The following is a 21,899-nucleotide window of genomic DNA, read 5'->3' on the forward strand; positions in this document are numbered from 1 at the left end:
TTATTAAAGTGAAGCAGAAGCAGAAATGTTGCTGACGCTGGAGCTTCATGAGCTCTGATTACTGTGGTCCAGGTTTCCTGTCAGAAACACTCCACTGTTCTAACCTTCGCTCTGAGCAGCGGATTGAGGCGGCGTGCTGGAGGCCGAGGAAGAGGATTGGCTATGCAGCCTGGTCCAGGTGAACCTGGTCCCAGATTAACTCAGATAATCAAGCTGAAGCTGGAGGTGACCGGCCAATCAGAGCAGAGCGTCTCACCTCCACCTGCTGACAGACTGCATGAGACACAGAGACCATCTTGAAGGTTGTTCTGAGGAAAAGATTACAGATTTCAACCTTTTGAAACGTGCTTTTTATTTATTCACATCTTTAGATTCCCCAGAGCAAAACCGCAAAGAGCTCATAGTGTCTTGATAGGAGCCCAAACTGTCCTGCTGGGAACCCAAACTGTCCTGATAGGAGCCCAAACTGTCCCAATAGGAACCCAAACTGTCCCGATAGGAACCCAAACTGTCCTGATAGGAACCCAAACTGTCCTGATAGGAACCCAAACTGTCCTGCTGGGAACCCAAACTGTCCTGCTGGGAACCCAAACTGCCCCGATAGGAACCCAAAGTGTCCAGATAGGAGCCCAAACTGTCCAGATAGGAACCCAAACTGTCCCGATAGGAGCCCAAACTGTCCTGCTGGGAACCCAAACTGCCCCGATAGGAACCCAAAGTGTCCAGATAGGAACCCAAAGTGTCCCAATAGGAACCCAAACTGTCCAGATAGGAACCCAAAGTGTCCAGATAGGAACCCAAAGTGTCCAGATAGGAGCCCAAACTGTCCTGCTGGGAACCCAAACTGCCCCGATAGGAACCCAAACTGTCCAGATAGGAACCCAAAGTGTCCAGATAGGAACACAAACTGTCCAGATAGGAACCCAAACTGCCCCGATAGGAACCCAAACTGTCCCCATAGGAGCCCAAACTGCCTCGATAGGAGCCCAAAGTGTCCCTGTCCCGATAGTAGCCCAAAGTGTCCCTGTCCTGATAGGAGCCCAAACTGTCCAGATAGAAGCCCAAAGTGTCCCTGTCCCGATAGTAGCCCAAAGTGTCCCTGTCCTGATAGGAGCCCAAACTGTCCAGATAGAAGCCCAAAGTGTCCCTGTCCAGATAGGAACCCAAAGTGTCCCAATAGGAACCCAAACTGTCCAGATAGGAACCCAAACTGTCCCGATAGGAACCCAAACGGTCCCGATAGGAGCCCAAAGTGTCCCTGTCCCGATAGGAACCCAAACTGTCCCGATAGGAGCCCAAACTGCCCCGATAGGAGCCAGGAACCCAAACGGTCCCGATAGGAACCCAAACTGTCCCGATAGGAGCCCAAAGAGCCCGGAGATAGCAGCTTTTTTTGTGTGACCGGTCTGTGCTCCTCTGAGTGAAGGAGGAGTAATGTTCACAGGATGAGTAACGTTACTCAGGAGAAGAGTGTCCAAGAGTACTCCTCCGGAGTAACGTTGTGGCATTGGGAGGTTGACCCTAGACCACAGCTCCTCTGCAGCTCCGCCTCAACTCGCCCTCTGGCCTGCAGGAAGCGGCTCCACTGCAGGAACCAACGGAGCGGAACAAAGCGACGGAGGACGGTTGACTTGTCATCCATTCAGCAGCGCTGAGCGGCTCGCTGGGTCTGGCTCGCTCCTCTCCTGCTCGGCTTCCCCAGCCTGACCCAAATATGACGTCCCCGAGTGGAGCGGGGCTTTAGCAGCACCCGGGGAAGTGACAGCTCTTTCTCCGGCTCGCTCTATTTACTCTTTTTTTTCCTCTTTCTTGCCTCTTTAAATAAACTCATGTCTGCGCTGCCTTTCTCTCCACAGCCATCTCTTGATTTTCTTTGATTTCCCACCTGTGCTTTCACTCTGTCAGGCTTTGCCACGTTTCTCTCCCGCTCTGTGTCAGATAGCTGGGAGCTTAGGCTGATGGTGGCATTATAATATTACCTTGAAAGGTCTCAGACGTTCAACTTATCTTAATGCTGCAGCTCTTATCTGCCTTGACTCAGTCTGCTAATATGGCAGCGCTCCGCCAGGCGAGCAGCTTCTCTTTTCTGGATGAATCCAGGAACCAGTTCGGTCTGCTCGTCTCATCCTTTCACCCTCATGCTGGAAAAACACATTTCCACACAAAGACTGATTGAACATGAACTGTCTTGTCATTTCAAACAGAGTCTCCTCTGCTCCTCTGTGCTTCGATTCAACAGTTTGACCAGAGTGGTGTGAATGTTTTCTACCAGGAACCGAAACCTGAACCGTCCAGACAAAAAGCTTTATGTGGGTCGGGAGGGGCGGGGGGGGGGGGGGGGGGGTCTTTACAATGACATGGAGTTACTTTACAAACTGATGAACACTGATACAAAGTATCTAGTTACTTTGAAACTAACACAAGTCACTTTTATTGTATCTGAAGTTAAATCAGTCAGTGGGAGGAAGATGCTCTATAATCTGGTTGTCAGAGGAAGATTATAGAGCATCTTCCTCTAACATCAGATTATAAAAGAAATAATCATAAACTATAATAATTGTGTCTGCCTTGTCTTTCTCTATGTTTTACTTCATAAAACACATTAAAACGTTTGTAATTAACTTTTTCCTTTGTATTTCATTTGCATGTAATCCAGAGAGTGAATTATTGTTTCTTTCTTCCATTCAGGAAGTTGTAATCTGCTGAACAACTGCGTGCAGAGTGGAAGGAAATGAGAGCAGACGCTGTCAGCCATCGACCAGACATTAACACGAACGTGTCCAACAACAATTTATTCTAAATTTACTCCACCATGACGTAGAAATCTCAGCGACCCAGCAGCTGAGGCTCCGACCCAAAGCTTCAGGGGAATAATTACATTTTATAAATGGACACCTGCTTCGTACTAACAGATTTAAAGTTGACTTTATTTCAAAATACATCTGCCTGCAGTAACACTACTTATAAAACTTTAACTACATGGAATCATAATCAGACATATTTCCTAATTACCCTCGCCAATGAAGGTTGGGTGACAAGGTTATGTGTTTGTCTGCGTGTATTCATATATTTAGTGGTTGGAACGTATGAATTTGATCAACTTTTCGCAAAAAATTCTCACCCAATTTGCATGAAATCTTCAGGGATGATTTGTCATCATCCAGGGACCAATCGAATAACCATTTCCATATAAATCCCAAAAACTGTAAATAAATGTCCCATACAAAGAGGATGGGAGAGGCTCAATATTCATTGGACCTAGGTCCAGTTCAGAGCCTTAAACAAGTTCAGGTTGTTTCGTTTGTTGGAGAATTTTAAGCCACACCGACTTTACTGAACACAGAGAGAAAAGCTGCAGTCTTTCATTCATGTAATAAACCGAATCAAGAGAAAAGAGCTCTTCTTATTTTACTGATTTTACACTCTTCAGTTCAGGCGCCACAGGCAGACCAGTTTCTTCTTGAGTCACCGGACCTTTAAAATTCTGTCATAAAAACCTTTAAACTTAAACTTAATGTTTCTTTGTCGTGGTGTCGAGGATAAGTTTGGAAAAAGTCAACATATTGTACATTGTACTGAAAATAACTACAATCTCAACACAAGGTTTAATTCTGATGTAAAAAGCTGTGAAATGCCCAGAAATCCTCTCCTATAACTGTTGCATTCTGGGAGTTTTTAAAAATTTCCCCTGACAGCGCGGCTCTGAGGCCAGTTTGATAGCAACCAGGTCTGTATCTTTCACAGCAGCATCCCGAGATCTCAGGTCTCAGTGTCGCTAATTTAAGAGATTTCTATTGTCTTTCAATCTGTACGATGGTCTTGAGGCGTCGGTGGGATTGGAGCCTCCTGCAAGCCGAGTTTGGTCCTTTGGCTATATGACTGACACCCCTCATTTAGTATTTCAATCCATCCTCCCTCCTTCATACATTCCATTCACATCTTTTTTATGATTTATTTAATGATTTTGGACCGACGTGTTTCATAAAGCTGGACGGCTTCATGTGTCTCACTGAGCCTTCAGAAAGAATAATCCCACGTTTGTTGATCCGTTTCAAGAGGAACAACAAGCCTCTGGAGGCTATTTTGATATCTATTCACAGCGCTGGAGCTGCAGGCCGGGAATTAAAGCTCTGTACAATATTACTTTTTGTGTTGTGATTCTGCAGCGTGATCTTTCCTCACAAAGCCGTGGCGGCTTGAATGTAATATGACCTGCTGTGTGACGACGGCATCAACACTGTGTCTTTGGCCTGACGAGGACTTTAGGTTTCTAATGAGACACTAATTGCTGGTATTAATCACCAGCTTGAATATTTCATTGTCATAAACACTTAAATGTACATTGCAGCCTTCTTTTTTTAGGGACCGAGCACGAAAGGCCAGGATCCTATTGTATTTCATTCGGTTCTTCTTCTTCTTCTTATTTTTTCTTTTTCTCCTGACGCCTCTTTGAGCACACATTTGACCCACAAACATGATCAAACGTCTCACCAAATTTGGCACGCTCATTAAGACAGGCGAAAAAAGTCAGGAAATGTAAAAAGTGACACCCAGAGTAGGGAGCTCAAACCAAAACTCAATTGTTCATCTCATCAAGACCCACAAACCACATGCCGATACCCTGGACCTAAATCCAACAGGAAGTTCACAATTTGTCTTTCAAAATAAGATTTGCAAACGCTATCTCCTCTGAGAGCGAATATCGTATCAGCTTTAAAACGACATTAAGTGACAGCGGAGACTCTCCTGCTCAATAATTCTGATCAACTTTTTGACTGGTGGAGCGGTTTAGTTTTTATTAGCCGTCAAAGTTCCGAACGCCGAATCCTGCCGCCTCCTGCCGCCTCCTGCCGCCTCCTGCCGCCTCCTGCCGCCTCCTGCTGCCTCCTGCCGCCTCCTGCCGCCTCCTGCCGCCTCCTGCCGCCTCCCTCCTCTCATTCAAATACATGTGAAAACCAAAATGTCTCGTCAAAAACAGCCTTGACAGAACACCCCAAACAAGAGCCGACTGTGGCTAAACCGTGACTGATCGACAAAACGAGCAGATCAGAAACCGACAAAAACCTGCCGAACAAGACGATGTAACACATGTGGGGAAAATGCCATAAAACATGACCTTTTTAACGAGAGAGAACAATGCTGTCATTTTTTTTCACCCGCGATTAAAAGCGACATTTATCATCGAGTCAGATCGAGCAAAATCATGCGTCTGCGTCAAACTGCGCCTCCTAGTGTCGACCTGAACCGGCTTCCTGAAAACTACAGCGAACACGGAGCCCCGGAGTGGTTATAGAGAAAAAAATGTATATAACGTGTTTGAAAGATATAATAAGTCGTTCCCTCAAGTTAATAACACGAGTGAACGAGATAATTTAATCCGCGATCGCAGAGCCGCGGCTCTCGAGAGTCCAGCAGAGCTCCTCCTGTCAGTCAGCTGCGTCTCATATAATTTAGAAGCAGTTTTTCATTGTGGTTTTTTTCAGGCATTTCATGGTGACATCATGGTAACTGTAATCGTAATCATTGTAACTAACGTCACGCCCTGGTCTTGTTTCGTGTTCTGACCGCAGACTGAGGCAAAGCAGCTGCTGCACAATGCAGTGTGAGGCAGCAGGGGGCGCTGCGCTATGAGACGCATCGTTAATATTTTCTACCCACAGAACTTCTTTATAATGAAGCCAGACCTTTGGTTCATCAGTAACTCCTTAACAAACTACGTACTACTGTAAATGAAAACTTGGAGTATTTAGCCATAAAATGAGCCTTTTAATGGCTTCATGTGAAAGAGAACTTTAATCAGTGTGTTTACGTAGGTTGTCATGGAAACGGCTGTAGAGCAGCGTTCTATCATTCTACACCTCCATTCCTCCATGTTGAAGCTTTTGATTCAGACACGTCCAGAAATAAAGTGAAAGGAGCAGAAAGTCACTATGAAATGCTGAAATGTTGGAAAATAAGACCCAAGATCATTCATGTTATTATTATTATTATTATTATTATTATTATTATTATTATTATTATTATTATTATTATTATTATTCTCTATGGCCACTCCGGGGCTAAAACAAGATGGAAGTGAAAAAAACGGCAATAGAGGTACGAGGAGACTCAATGTTTTCATCCGAGGTTCAGGTCAGACTAGATGGAGCGACCCGGACCAAACCACTGTTACAGTCCGTCTCCTGGTTCCTCTATGAGCGCTGTCAGTGCTAAATTGGTGAAATCAGTGACGTACCACGTTCTGGAGTGACGCAATGACGTGGCTCTCACTGGCTCCGTTAACGGTGGAAAGAGAACCGGTTCTCTGGCGGTGCTCATTTAAGAACTGAACTAGAACCTGGTTCTTGTTGGTGGAAACGCCCTATCACCTACGACCTGAAAGCTTTCAGAGTGACTTAATACCTGAACCTCTAAGGTCTGTCTGCAACATATTTCTATCTTTTATCCTTCATGTTTGTGTTTGGTTTGTGATCGCCATGTCTGCACACGTGTTTTGTAGAAAAAGGGACAAACTAAAGCGATGTGAGGAGATGCTCTTCCACTCGTCATCACCTGCTGTATCGTGATGAAGACGGATCTGGAGCAGCACTTCCTCAACATCGGCAACAAGTTAGAGCACAAAACTAAAATCTCCAATAACATCAAGAGACAGACAGGTGAAGCCCACAGTCGAAATCCTCTTTAAGATTTATTATCCAGAATGACATCGGCACAACCAAAGTGTCTCAAGAAGCCTGCATACGGGCAGACTTCCTAGCTAGAGATACTTGGTAGTAACTGTAACAAGACATACGACCAAACTAACATACTCAGACACACAATAGTTGAATCTAGAGACACTTTTAGGCTGGCTCAAATTCAGGACCAAAGCTGGGTTTGTGGAAAGGCACTTTCAATACCTGCAATGTTGTTGGACCTCTGTCACCCTGCGTGAAATTGTTGAAGAGCTTTTCAATATTTGGCTTTAAAAAGTCAAATTCTCACTGTGTGGTTGTGTGTTCCAGACACCTTCTCAGACCTCGGAGTGCAGAGAGAGCAGAGCTGCAGGGAGTCTCAGAGGATCAAGCTGCGCCCGCCGGCCCACATAACATGGACATCCTAGGGGATGGGCCAGAGCAGAGCTCCAAGTCCAGAGAGGTCCCTTTTGGTTTAACCCATGACCCCCCCCCCCCCCCCCCCCCCCCAATTATAATTAGGGACCAAGCACGAAAGGCCAGGACCCTATTGTATTGTGTCCGTTTCTTCTTGTTATTATAATAATGATAATAGTAATAATGATAATAATAGCTTGGATTTATATAGCGCTTTTTCCACACTGACTGAAAGCGCGTACAGAGACCATTATTCATTCACACCAGTCCCACCAGTGATGCTAAGCTATGTTGTAGCCACAGCTGCTGGCAGAGGCGTGGCTGCCATTTTTGTGCCAACTGCCCCTCTGACCACCACCAACATACAAGGCAATGTGGGTAAAGTGCCTTGCCCAAGGACACAATGACAATGACTTTGATAGAGTGGGATTCGAACTGCCAACCCTCCGGTTATTGGATGACCGGCTCTACCACTGAGCCACGATCGCCCCATTTTTATTATTCTTCCTTCACATTACGTGGCTTTGAGCAGAAATTTGACCCACAAACATGCTCATCCAGACTGGCGGCGTGTAATGGCTGGCGTCTGCCTGCTCTGACGGCTGTTCTGAATCTGTTGTTTATCGCTGCATTGTTTGCATATTTGTGCCAAAATGTCACTGCGTTCCTGGTTTATGACCATCAGGCACTTATGGACCTAAATCGATCGGATGATGTGTGTCTAAACCACAACTTTAAGGACCAAGCATCCAGACTTGCTCCTCACTTGGCCTCGATACCTGCTTACCTGCAGTGTTCACCTGTTCCACAGAAGAAGCAGGCCAAGAGGCGGGGTAGACGCAGCGGTTTCGTGGTGAGGATGAAGTTGGATCAGAGGTCAAATCCCGGGACTGCTCCTGACTACCAGGAAGCACCTACTTTAGATTTAGTCTTTTCTTTTGGTTTAAAAATTTACCAACTAAGTATTGAAAATCTGCAAATAGGCGACCACTGCTGTGTTTTATTCAATCTGTCATTCACACTGGCGCCCCCCATACGTCCAATGTGAACGAGCAGAGACACATTCTTAATGAAGCTGCAATCACGGAGTTTTCTGCCTCGTTTGATCCAACTCCCTTTGCTCGCTGTGATGATGTTGACACATTTATGACAAACCTCAATAGTCCTTCTTTGTCTGTTTTGGACACAGTAGCACCAGCTAGAAACACTCCAGGCTCTCATAAAAATCCTTGTCCATGGATGAATGAAGCCATTTCCAGCTGGAGGAAAAGCTGCCGTAAGGTGGAACGTTTAAGGGAAAGCCACAAAATTAGAGGTGCACAGACTCCATCTTAAAGAAAAGATAATGGAGCTAAATGAAAAAATAAAACACGTGTGCTCTGCATATTTCTCAAATCTTGTTTTACGTAATAAGAAAACCCCCAAAGTCTTGTTCGATGCTATTGAAAACCTTGTTGCACCCCCACCGTCCCACGCACCGGTGCACACTCAGGATGACTCACAAGTTCTTTAAGTTCTTTGTTAACAGTAGAAAACATTCGGGCCAGTATCTCTCCTCCTTTGACTAGCCTGCACTACATCAGCTCCTGTGTGCTCATGGTCCTCCTTCACTCCTGTCAACCTCCAGAATGTTCAGGATTTAGTGGGAACAATGAAACCGTCATCCAGCCCTGTGGACTTTGTTCCTACTCCACTGCTCTTAAACATTTTTGATGTTGTTGGTCCCTGGGTGTTGAAACTGATAAACCTTCTCCTTCAGTCTGGCTCTGTCCCCAGCTTCTTCCAGCATGCGCTGGTTAGTCCCATCTTAAAAAGCCTCATCTTGACCCCGGGGAGCCGAGAAACTACCGGCCCATATCTAAACTTCCCTTCATTTCAAAAGTCATGGAAAAAGTGGGAGCTAAACAGCTGACCTCATTCATGGAACAACATGATATTTATGAGAAATATCAATCTGGTTCTAGGTAAATCCACTGAAACTGCTCTTGTGAAAGTTTCTAGCGACGTGATGATGCTGCCGACTCTGGTCGATACTCAGATTTGGTTTTACTTGACCTGGCAGCTGCTTTTGATACTGTAGTTCACAGTATATTGGTTGATCGACTTCAATCTGAGATGGTTTTCTGGTGCGGTTCTCCAGTGGTTTACTTCTTATATAAATGGAAGAACTTTTAATGTTGCTTTTAATGATGTAATGTGGAACGTGTCTGACCTGTGTTGTGGAGTAGCCCAGGGCTCTGTTCTGGGGCCTGTTTTGTTTTTATTGTACCTGATGCTTCTTGGTCGGCTGATCCTTTGTTTTAAAAATGTGTCGTATCATTTCTATGCAGATGATATTCAGTGATACTGCTCCTTCAATGATTCAGAGTTTCACTTCTTATCTGAATTTCTGTGTCTCTGTTATCAAAAACTGGTTGACATCGAATTACCTGCAGATAAACTCTGACAAAAGGGAAACTCTGATCATTGCTCCTGATAAAACGATCCTCTGATGAAGAACTCCCTCGGTACTCTGGGTGCATCTGTTAAAAGCAGCCTCAGAAACCTCGGGATTGTTCTCCATCAGTTAATGTCTTTAGAGGGTCACTGTCGTCAACTGATCAAAAACTGTTTTTATCATCTGAGAAAAATCTCTAAAGTAAGAAATATATTGTCAAAATCAGATCTCGAAATGATCATAGACGCGTTCATCTCTTCAGGTATTGACTATTGTAACTCTGTTTTCACCTGTTTTAACAAGTCAACAGTAAAGAAGCTTCAGATGGTTCAGAATGCTGCTGCCAGACCTTTGACAGGTGAACCTAGAACAGCCCACATCTCCCCTCTTCTTTCCAGTCTTCACTGGCTTCCAGTCAATGTTGGTATTGAGTTCAAATGTTAGTCCTGACCTTCCGTGGGTTGCATGGTCAGACCCCTCAATACATCACTGACTTGTGCCCCTACACTTCAGGGCGCACCCTTTGGTCCTCAGGCCAGGGTCTCTTAAAGATCCCAGAGACTCATTTTAAAACCCGGGGTGACCTGGTGTTCCAGACTCTGGAATAACCCGCACCAGTCCCTTCGTGAGCTTGACTGTGTGGACTCTTTTTAAAAGCATCTAAAGACTGCGCTTTTCAGAAAAGCTTTTGGTTAAATTGCCTTTTAACTTTTATTTTCTTTTATGATGAGGCTCCTGGTGTTTGAAAGTCACATATGTTTTATTATCCACTGTGTGATGTTGCTGCTATTCCTTTAGTTTCACCTTGTTGTACAGCACTTTGTGATTTTATCTGTGAAAAGAGCTTTATAAATAAAATGTACTTACTTACTTAGTTACTGTTAGACCTGACTGCTGCCTTTGATACAGTCACTCATAACATCATTTTATCTCGTCTTGAAAACTGTGTGGGCATTAAAGGCGCAGCTCTTAACTGGTTTCAGTATTACCTTAAAGATAGAAGCTTTTCTGTTCAGCTCGGTGACTTCTCTTCGACTGCCCCACTTTCCTGCGGGGTCCCACAGGGATCTATTTTAGGCCCTTTACTGTTTTCCCTATACATGTTACCCCTGGGGTCCATTTTTAATAAACAATGTCTCTTTTCACTGTTTCGCTGACAATGTACAGATCTACCTCCCAATTAGGCCTAATTCTGCAGGTTTGTATCAGCCGCTACTCAACTGCTTGGAGGATCTAAAATCTGGGCTGGAAATTACCTTTCTGTGCCTTAACGAATCAAAAACTGAGATTATTGTCTTTAACCAGCCAGATCCACTTGCTGACTATACCAGTGCTCTCGGCCCTCTGCAATCATGTAATCGACCCTTCTCAAACAATCTGGGGGTGACTCTCGATAGTGGCTTTAAACTGGATAAACAAATCAGTTCTGTTCTAAAAACTGGTTTCTTCCAGTTGAGGCTGTTGGCCACAGTGAAGCCCTATCTCTCACACAAGAACTTTGAGAGAATCCTTCATGCATTCATCACTTCCAGACTACTGCCCCGCCCTCTACATTGGTCTCGGCCAGTCGTCTCTCCTACAAAATACTGCTGCCCCACTTCTATCGCAAACTGGTGTCGTGTAAACGGACCCCCCAAAGGTGAAGAAAGGTTTGCGGATACACTCGTATTCGTTGTCATATAAACGGGGCCTTAGTGACGTCATAATAAAGCGACGGCGGCGCAAGTTAGTGACGTCTGCCATGGTGGGGAAAGAACTACAAGTTTATGAAAATGGACTACAAAAAGCACATTTGGGTTCGAGATGATTTCAAGTTGTTCTAGGCAGATTATTGCTTTGGTAACTTCCATGATCCGCTCCTTTCTCAGTCATCCTGAGTTTACCTGAACGCCTGAAGCGGGCAGCATGAGCTGGTCTTCTTTGATAAAGGAAGCATCAGTGGTTCCTAGGCTAAAGGAGGTTCTAAAGGAATCAACGAGCCTCCTTTCCTTTGCTTATTGAGAATTCAGACAGTCCTTATCATGGCCGCCACACAAAACACTTCCGGGGTGAAGGAGAAGTCGATAGAGAAAGAGTTAAGAGGGACAATTTGGACGATCTCCTAGTTGATGGGCTAACCTGCTATCATGTGCTACATAAACAAGCTAATATTCTTGCTCAGGGACCTCCGGTTTCCCCCACAGGAGGTAGTCGGAGGAAACCCACACGCACACGGGGAGAACATGCAAACTGTGTTTGAACCCACGACCTCTTGCTGTGATGCGAGTGTGCTAACCACTGCACCACCGTGTGGTCTGTAACCACTTATTAACTAGCTTAGCATGCTAGTTAGAATGCTAATAAAGTTTGTTCAAATGAGCCGATATTTGGAGGGTGGCCTAAAGGGGGGCTTGGGCTACGGATCACTAGCTGATTAGCTGGGTTCTGCCCACTTTTGACCCCACCCTAAGGTTGGGGTAACAGGACCAACCCGAGCTGAAGTGGCTTGCTTTGCTTTATCTAAACACCCCCACCCCCACCACCACCACCCACGCCCACTGTAGTAGATCCTTACCTCTGGAAACCAGAAAAATTAGTGATAGGGTTGGGGTTAGGTGATGGCCTATATGCCACATTAGAGTATAGTAGTATTTCAAAATAAAAGTCATTTTTGTTAAAACCTTCAAAATTTCAATTGGATCAATGTTTAAAGGGGCCAGAGGCCATGACTGGGAAGACCCTGACGGGCCAGGGTCCGAGATCCCGCCCAACGCGGCTTGCAGCTTTAATTCATTTATTGTTATTCTATTTTTCTGTATATTTTTAATTTATGTGTTTATTGTTTGTTGCGCATCTTTTATTAATTGCGATTTTTCTTTATACAAATTCTGCTCCGCGTGCCACTGTTGTACTAAACTGAAAATACTACAAATAAAGGTTTTAAAAACTGACAGTCGGTGAGAATATGATGTTTGATACAGGAGTAATAATTCAGATGAACAATTAATGCCATCATACAATAACTTTTATTGAGCTGGAAATCGAAAAATTCACCACCAGTGATTCTCTTTCTGAAAGTTTTAGTGAAATCTGGACCTTCAATCTGTTTTGAATCGTTTCTAAGCTTCGTGACGTGGTGAGTTTAAAGCATAATACATAATAACCTCCACATGCATTGACTGGATGACATTTCAGACGTTAATGAAGGAGTTAGATTGCAGGATGTATGTGATTATAAAGCTGTTCCTCATGTGTATTTACTACTTTTGATGTGAAAAAAGAAGCATATTGTATATACAAACAGTGAGGACCAAGAAACTGCAGTACAGGTGAGAACAAATAACGACATTTCACATCTTGTCATATCAAATCAGAAACTCTTTTTAAAAACATGTTCCTGAAGCAGCAGTGACAAGTGTGAAGAGGAAGAAGAAGAAGAAGAAGAAGAAGAAGAAGAAGAAGAAGAAGAAGGATAAAAACCTCTAACTTGGGCAGAACGCAGCGGCTGAGCTGCTGGTTTATGTATTTGGAGGGAAAGTTAGTGAGTGAAACATTTCTAACAAGTCATTTCCATCTGTGTGCGTTATCCAAGCCGACGAGGCCTGCAGCGCCGCAAACATCCCGTGTTTTGATAAAAGCAGGACATGTGGCGGAGGCCGCTGCGCCTCCTGATGAGAGGTCTGCACGTCCAGGAGCAAACGAGCGTCGGTTCACCTGGGACGGGCTGCTTGGCGCCGCCGCCGCGACACGTTGCCTCTGGCCATCAGCTGCATCCCGTTGGAGGTGAGCGACGCCGCGTCTCTTTGTGTCCTGAAGCGTCGCCGTACCGACGGCCTTCACTGTCAGTCGGTGACATGACAGCCTGTGACAGCATGAAAACACTGCACAGCAACCACACACACACACACACACTTCACTCTGCCATGGGGGCGCTGCTGCAGTACGGCGAGAAGCGGCGCTTCGATCGGAGCGTTTCTACAAATAACTGACAGTTGGGTCAGACGACGCTGCAGTTATATGAATAATGAGAAACGGTGCGAAACGTTCATTCATTCATAAAGCAGCAACATGATCCAGTTTTCTCACAAAGACAAGAAACATTATTTATAATCCAAACTCACTGATTTTTAAGAAACATATGAAACAGTTTGCATTCAGAGTTACACTCTTTGTAAATGGAGGCATGAATATGAAAGATGCATTTTCCCTGTTTTAATATGATGAAGCTACAGGTTGATTTATTCCAAACAGATGATGAGGAGGGATTAATATCTTCACACTGATGACAGCAGGTCAGTTTGTAAAGTGGAGCCGAGGCCGTTCCATCCTTCGTCTCATTGTAAAGCAGAGTTAACCTGTGGAGCGTCGGCTCATAAATAAAATGCTCAGAAGACCAATTTGTTTAATATCCGAGCAGAAAGCAGCCTCCCTCAGTCTGCAGTGACCTTTGACCCCTGCTCGCCGCTCGGCGGGAAGAGGCTCTGCTTCCAGACTGACGGCACCGTGTCAGAAACACAAAGACAAGAGTGTGTTTAAAGCCTTTCTGCAGAAACACCGAGGACGTTTCTCTTAAGTTCATTTTCTCAGACAGACGGAGATTTTTCACAACTTATTGTTTCACTTTTACATTGTTGGAATTTAAAGGCGTCATATTATCCAACTCTTCCTCTTCGTCTTGTTGGTCCAGAAACCTCGTCTTTAAAGTTTCCTGGTTCTCCAAGATTTTCCTCCATTTGAAGTTTGGATCATAGAAGCTGCATTCAGAATCTGTTCACCAGCCTGTTTCCACGACCATGGATTGTTTTCAAAAAGTTCCACTTCTCAAAAAGATGTGTTTTCTGTGGCTCTGAACTCTGTTGTGGTGTAAACGGACCATGAAACCAACTGAACTGGTTGCCATTTGGACCGGCCTCGAACTTTCAGCTCCGAACTGAAGATCTCACGTTGAAGTTTCCAGGTGAAGCGACGTCGTCCGATTTAAAGTGACAGAAGCTGGATGTTGTTACTTTAACAATATAAACAGTGTATTTAGAGTTTTCAGGATTTTCTTCCTCCCAGATGTCAGTTTGACTCTGCTGCCGCTCTGCTGGACCGGCCAACAAACTGCACTTCCCAGAAAATCCAGGCGACCTTTGACCCTCGTACACTTCCACCATCTGAGTGAACGTACGCCGACGACGGGCCGATATGAGGACTTTAAGAGTCTGACAGAGCGTTTCATTGTGTTCTGCTTCAAAACAAAGGGAACTTCATTGATTCTTATCCTGCAATTAATGAACTAAACATATTTAGTGGATAAGACTGTTAATTCACAAGTAGCTTAAGTTTTCTTCATCATCTTGTCTGTTGTCGGCTCAAGTTTAAGACATTTGGCTCCATTCTTTTCCTCATGGTGCCGATTGATAAGAAGCTGTGTTTCTGTGGAAACCAGAGGCGGTTCCAGCTCAGCATCTGTCAGCTGGTGATCTAATGATATGAATGGAGGAAACATGGTGGTTGTCGGTTGAAGCCCCTCTAGGAGGGCGGTCACCGACGTTCCCGCTGCTGCTGGAAATCTCTCATCAGGAAAAATTCAACTGGCTGGAAAAACGCTGAGAAATAATGACTCACGTTTATATTCCCTTCTCTTCTTCACACACGCCGCAAACGAGGAGGTGTGAGGCACTCGGCACCTTGCTCAAGGACACTTCAGCAGAGCAGCTGCCTGCTGTCAGGGGACTCGAGCCGCGACCTTCCTCTCGGAGGACACCGTCTTTTATCTCCGCAGTTGGACGCCTGCAGCAGCAGCTGGTCGTCCTCATTATGGACGGCCGAGTTCCTACTGAGGCTTTTTGTTCAAATTAAACTCTGGAGAGTAAAAAAGCCTCGGAACAACAGAGCCACAGCGGAGAGGAACCTTGGAAACCTTTTCCCATCTGTAGATTTGTGCTTCTGTTCAAGAATAGAACAGCATCCATTCATCCAGTCATCCTTCATCCATTCATCCATTCATCCATTCATCCATTCATCCATTCATCCATTCATCCATTCATCCATTCATCCTTCATCCATTCATCCTTCATCCATTCATCTATTCATGTAAAAACATCAAACACTTCCTGAACAGGACATCGACCTGCTGCTCTGCTGACTGATGGAAGAAAATCACTTTCAGTCTGAAACTCCAGATTAAGATGAAAACAGGTTGGTGGCATTTCAGGACATTTTCACATGAAGCTGCTGAAAGGCTCCGCATGCTTTCCACTGGTCCACTGGTCCACTAGTCCAATAATCCACTAGTCCACTAGTCCACTGGTGAACTAATCCAATGGTCCACTAGTCCACTGGTCTACTAGTCCACTGGTCCACTGGTCCACTAGTCTACTGGTCAACTAATCCAATGGTCCACTAGTCCATGGGTGAACTGGTCAACTAATCCACTGGTCTACTAGTCCACTGGTCCACTAGTCCATTTGTCCACTAGTCCATTAGTCCACTGGTCAACTAATCCACTGGTCCATTAGTCCACTGGTCAACTAATCCACTGGTCCACTAGTCCAATCGTCCACTAATCCAATGGTCCACAAGTCCACTGGTCCACTAGTCCAATAGTCCAACGGTCCACTGCTCCACTAGTCCACTTTTTCAATAGTCCACTGGTCAACTAATCCAATAATCCACTTGTCCACTAGCCCAATAATCCACTAGTCCAATGGTCCACTAGTCCACTGGTGAACTAATCCAATGGTCCACTAGTCCACTGGTCCACAAGTCCACTGGTCCACTGGTCCACTAGTCCACTGGTCCACTAGTCCAATAGTCCAATGGTCCAATAGTCCAATAGTCCAATGGTCCACTGCTCCACTAGTCCACTTTTTCAATAGTCCACTGGTCAACTAATCCAATAGTCCACTGGTCCACTAGTTCACTGGTCTACTAGTCCACTGGTCCACTGGTCAACTAATCCACTGGTCCACTAAATCATCAGGAAAATACCAGTATACTTTTGTTTAACATACTAATCTGGCTTGCGCACGCACACGCACACACACGCACACACACACACACACACACACGCACGCACGCGCACACACACACAAACACACACACACACACACACACACACACACACACACACACACACACACACGCACACACACGCACACACACACCATTGTAGAAGATCAAGGAATATGATGAAAACATTTCCTCTGCTGTTTTGGGGTTAATTGTTCATTTATCAGTTTATGTGCAAAATAATTTTTTTAAATTTCAATTCATCAAATCGAATGTTTTCATTTCCTCTCATGATGAACTGAAGTTGGCTGATGCTTCGGGGGTTTTGCCGCCGTGCAGCTCGAGCTGCCGCCAGTTCAGGTTCTCTGTCGATAAAAGTTTTACTCCGATCTGAATCCTTCCTCTTCTGCACTGAAATACATAAATACACTCAGAGAAACAAGTGCAGCGTTAAAAACACATTTTCAGAGGTTCTGACATGAAAACAGCCCTGAATGGAGCTGAAGCTGCTTCTGTCAGCAGGAAGCAAAATAATGACTGATATTTACAGAATGTGTGAGATTTTACACCTTATGAAGATTGTATATAGTGGGAAATACTAGAAATACTGGAAATACTCTCCACCATCAGAACCTGAGCTGGAAGTCGTTCAGCCTGCAGTTTGTTCATCTCTGACATTTTCACTTTACTTTTACTTCCACATTCCGTACTTCCTGTTTGTGAGAATTCAGATCAACTGAAACCTCAACAAAGCCGATATGAAATAAACTAAGATAAGTGAAAATGAATATTATTCTGGTGTTTTGAATAATTTTCATTCAGCTGAGAGGTTATTGAAAAGTGCTTTTCTGATTTATTGTTTCCACCATTTTAAATGATTGTAAAGTTTTATGAAGTGAAAATCCAACAAACTTGAATTACTTCAATAACATTTTAAGTTTTTTTCCAGGTTGTTTTGGATTCATCAGCAATTAAGTGGAACCAGACTGTATTTTATTGTTATTTATTTGAAGTGTTTTCTTCTTCTGTCGTCCCAGAAGCTCGCTGACGTTCTTCTATCTGTTCTCTGTCCTGGTTAGATTTTCTCTCACGCCTTCATGTCCTCCAGCAGATTAAAAATAAAAACCTCCTGGATTTCCCTCTGATGGGCGCTGAATAATAAACATGGAGTGAGAATCAACCTGGGCTGCAGGGATCTACATTATAAATCTCACTGCAGTGTTTTCATGTCAGACACGACTGTGAGATGAACGGGCTCATCAGAGCTGATGCTTCTCCACCTGCAACTGCGCTTTGAATTACCAGCAGCCCTCTGCTGCCTCACACACTAATGAGGAAACCCCCTCCAACCGCGATCTGCTGCACGGCGGCGGCGGCGGCGGCGGCGTTCTGCTCCCCACGGGCAAGAAGTGAAACAGCTGGAGCTGCAGGAGCCTCATGTTCCGCCATTCCTCCAGCGACGGCCGGATAACACCCAGATTAACGACAAAACTAAGTCTGGAGCAGATGTGCTGCTTCATTTGCTCAACATGAAGACAAACTGAATCCTCTGGATGATGTTTGTCCACAGGTTTGTTTTCTCTTTTATGTTGATGAGGAGAATCACAACAAACTTCATTTTCATTCATAATCAATGCAAATAGATGAACGGTTAATGGGGGGAAGATGCTCTATAATCTGATGTTAGAGGGGGGAGATGCTCTATAATCCGATGTTAGAGGGGGAGATGCTCTATAATCCGATGTGAGAATAGGAATATGCTCTATAATCTGATGTTAGAGGGGGAGATGCTCTATAATCTGATGTTAGCGGGGGAGATGCTCTATAATCCAATGTGAGAATAGGAATATGCTCTATAATCTGATGTTAGAGGAGGAAGATGCTCTATAATCCAATGTGAGAATAGGAATATGCTCTATAATCTGATGTTAGAGGAGGAAGATGCTCTATAATTTGGATGTTAGAGGAGGAAAATGATCTATAATCCAATGTGAGAATAGGAATATGCTCTATAATCCGATGTGAGAGGAGGAAGATGCTCTATAATCTGGATGTTAGAGGAGGAAGATGCTCTATAATCCGATGTGAGAATAGGAAGATGCTCTGTAATCTGATGTTAGAGGAGGAAGATGCTCTATAATCTGGATGTTTAAACAAACACATTGATAAACTGACAACAAAACGTTGCATCCAGTTAATTCATCAGCTGTAGATCTTCCACGCTGCCGTCAGGAAGACTGAGATAATCCAGGATTAATGAGGCTTCTCCTCCACCAGTAAACAGGAGTTGAGTGAAATAGTAACACAGCTCCTCTTTCTGTGGGAATCACAGAGAGACACTAAATAAAGTGAGGAGCTTATTGGAACTGAAGTGACCGTTTTGCTTCATCGTTTCATAATAATCCTCCGAGAAGAGTAAAGAGGCCATGAATGTGTGTTTGTTATCGAAAGAGAGATGCTCCTTGTGCCTGTGTAGCGTGTGTGTAGCGTGTGTGTCGGTGTGTGTGTGTGTGTGTGTGTGTGGGGGGGGGGGGGGGTCACCAGCTCCTGCAGGCTTTCACACTGCAGTGAGAGGCTGGACAATATGTCAGTGTTGGTTTGCATTGCTGTGGGTGTGCATGACGGCCATTTGTTGCTGCTCCGCTGATAAAACCTCACACAAGAAACAAACCGGAGCCAACGTCTGTGAAACCATGACGACATTTCACACTGCAATAGTGTGACGGTGTGATGAGGACTGGCAAGGGCATCGCTAATCTCATAGCAACGTATTGCTCATATCAAAGATTCACGGTTAAACCAATACAACATTCTGGGAAACTCGCAGCATCAGTTCATCCTGAAGGAGTAAAATAGTGATCTAATAACCTTTAAATCTAAACTGGAAATGAAAATGTAGATCTTTTTCATGAAACCAAACAATTACTACAGAAAATGACTCCAATCTTAACATAAAACCAATTTAACTGAAACCTTCTGGTGTAAAATTCAGTGAAATATCCAGAAAACTTCTCCTGCAGCTGTTGCATTCTGGGTGTTTTTACATATTGACAGAATGTCTTTCAATCCAGATGAAACCTCATTGTGAGGTGAGTGTTCACCACCAAAGAGCCTCCGACTTGAACCTGTCAGAGAGAAACAGACTCACTGGTTCTTTAAATGTTTGGATTCTCACATCCTGAAGAGGGAAGAGAGTCCCACTGTGGCGTCTGCTCCACCTGCAGTGGAACCCAGCGGAGTGGAAGCCACATGCAGATCTTTCTTTCAGACTTTATATATATATATATATATATATATATATATATATATATATATATATATATATATATATATCCCTCTAATGGGCTGCAGGATGGGCAGCATGATGGCAGCTGAGTCCCAGAGGTTTCCTGCAAACCAGCTCGTTAACAAAGGATGCGACCCAACATGCAGTGGACAAGCTGTAAACTCAGAAGCCCTCAGAGGCTTTCAGCTCAGACCAATAACAGCGCTTGTCTGCTAAACTTGTTTCCAAGTGAGTTCCTCTTCTGCTTTGCATCATTTGTTGGACGCACCCATGAATGAACTAACAACTTCACCAAGCGGTGGTCTGTCGGCTCCATGGGATTAGGACAGGAGCCCCCCAGTGCTGGTGACACACTAGAATCTAAAAGGCCAACAACATATGGTGCACGGGATTATGGGATTACTCAATTAACAAGGTGACTCAGAGAGCTCCTAATCTGCGAAATGTTCCGCTGGAGTATGGAGGCAGACTGTGACGCACCGAGGGGAGCTGCACCCCCGAAAAAACAACACACACACACACACACACACACACACACACACACACACACACACACACACACACACACACACACACACACACACACACACACACACACACACACACACACACACACACACATAATTGTATTAAACGTGGACGGTCAGACATTCACTTGTTCACACGCTCTAAGAAAAGCGGCGTGCACGCGCCTGCTGCTGCCACTGAAGGGGTCGTTAGCTGTAATTATCCTGACATAAATTGCCCCGCGGGCAGAAACGGCACCTTCCCGTGCGCAAAGCGAGACGCGGGACGCGCGGCACGCAGGGCAGGGCCGTGACGCACGACGCGACCCGGTGGGAACCTCTTTACGCGTGAACTTTAACAAAAGAGGGGAAACCAAAGCATTAACATAATTTACAAAACTAAATTAAAGAGGTTCGTTTGCAGAGTCCAGGAACCGGAGAAACGCGGTAACCGTGTTTCACTTGACCTTTTGTGACAAAAGTTAAGTTTGGGATGAATGTCTGAAGGATTTGACGGGAATAAACACTTGATGAACAGGTCGTGATTTTCTTTAAAGGTGTCAGACTTCCTGTTAAAGTCAATTACCGTGATGTGACATCAACATTTATTCTAGGCAGATTCCCGGTGATCGGTGCTCGATCTGCTGAGACGGTTCTTACCGTGCGGGAACGCGTTGGGCTGCACCGCGCACAGAAACGCGTGCACCATGTGGAAGAGGATCCCGATCGGTCCCGGTTCGTAGTGAGCCAGTGTTTCATAAACTCCCGCAGGCACGTAACCGAAATCCAACTTTCCCGGTGGTGGAAGTCTCCGCGGCTCGGTCTCCTGCTGGAGTTCACCGGACGCTGGAAGCACCGACAGCAGCAGCAGCAGCAGCGGCGGCAGCAGCAGCGGGACGCTCCCGGTCCTCCACATCGTGTCCGCACACAACCCGACCGGCCGTCGATCCGGGGTTAAACGCTCACGGAGCGGGCAAAGACAACCGGCAGGCAGGCAGGGGGCAGAAAGTGTTCCGGTGGACGGACGCGGCTCTTTAGGTGCTGCGGGCCGCGGAGAGACTCGCTCCAAGCATCGCTCCCCGGGTATGAGGCTCCTGAACGGACTGGAACCGGCTGGTCTGCTCCCCTCCGACGGTCTCCGACAGTCTCCGGTCCTCGACGCGTTCACTCCGCACGGAGACGAGCTCGCCTATCGCCTTCGCTCCGCGGGGATGCGCAGCGTCACGGGAGCGGGCGGGGCGCGCGCCGCCGTGAGAGAGAGGACCGGTCCGGAGGGAGGGAAGGACTCCTCCTGCCGGGGAGAGGAGGAGAGGATGGATGGATGGATGGATGGATGGATGGGTGGAGGATGATGATGATGATGATGGTGGTGGTGGTGGTGGTGATGATGATGATGATGATGATGATGATGGTGGTGGTGGTGGTGATGATGGATGGATGGGTGGGTGGGTGGATGGATGGATGATGGATGGATGGGGATGATGATGATGATGATGATGATGATGATGATGATGATGATGATGGTGGTGGTGGTGGTGATGATGGATGGGTGGGTGGATGGATGGATGGGTGGATGGATGGATGTAGGATGATGATGATGATGA

The 21,899-nt window shown here is 45.4% G+C and overlaps 1 protein-coding gene across 3 annotated transcripts in view; it reads right to left on the reverse strand.

Moving 5' to 3' along the window:
- prom1a (prominin 1a) overlaps positions 1-21,508 on the reverse strand; it is a 98,551-nt gene extending 77,043 nt beyond the window's left edge. For 2 of the 3 annotated variants that reach the window (XM_080466132.1, XM_080466134.1), the window contains exon 1: positions 20,956-21,502. In XM_080466132.1, the coding sequence (XP_080322258.1) occupies positions 20,956-21,211 (256 nt within the window). In that variant the 5' untranslated portion in view covers positions 21,212-21,502. Of the gene's footprint in view, positions 1-20,955 lie in introns of all 3 variants that reach the window. The other variant, XM_080466133.1, reaches the window with a different exon arrangement.
- Between the last annotated feature and the right edge of the window lie 391 nt (positions 21,509-21,899).

This window comes from Lipophrys pholis (genome assembly GCF_963383615.2).
Source record: "Lipophrys pholis genome assembly, chromosome: 6".
In the NCBI taxonomy this organism is placed as follows: Eukaryota; Metazoa; Chordata; class Actinopteri; order Blenniiformes; family Blenniidae; genus Lipophrys; species Lipophrys pholis.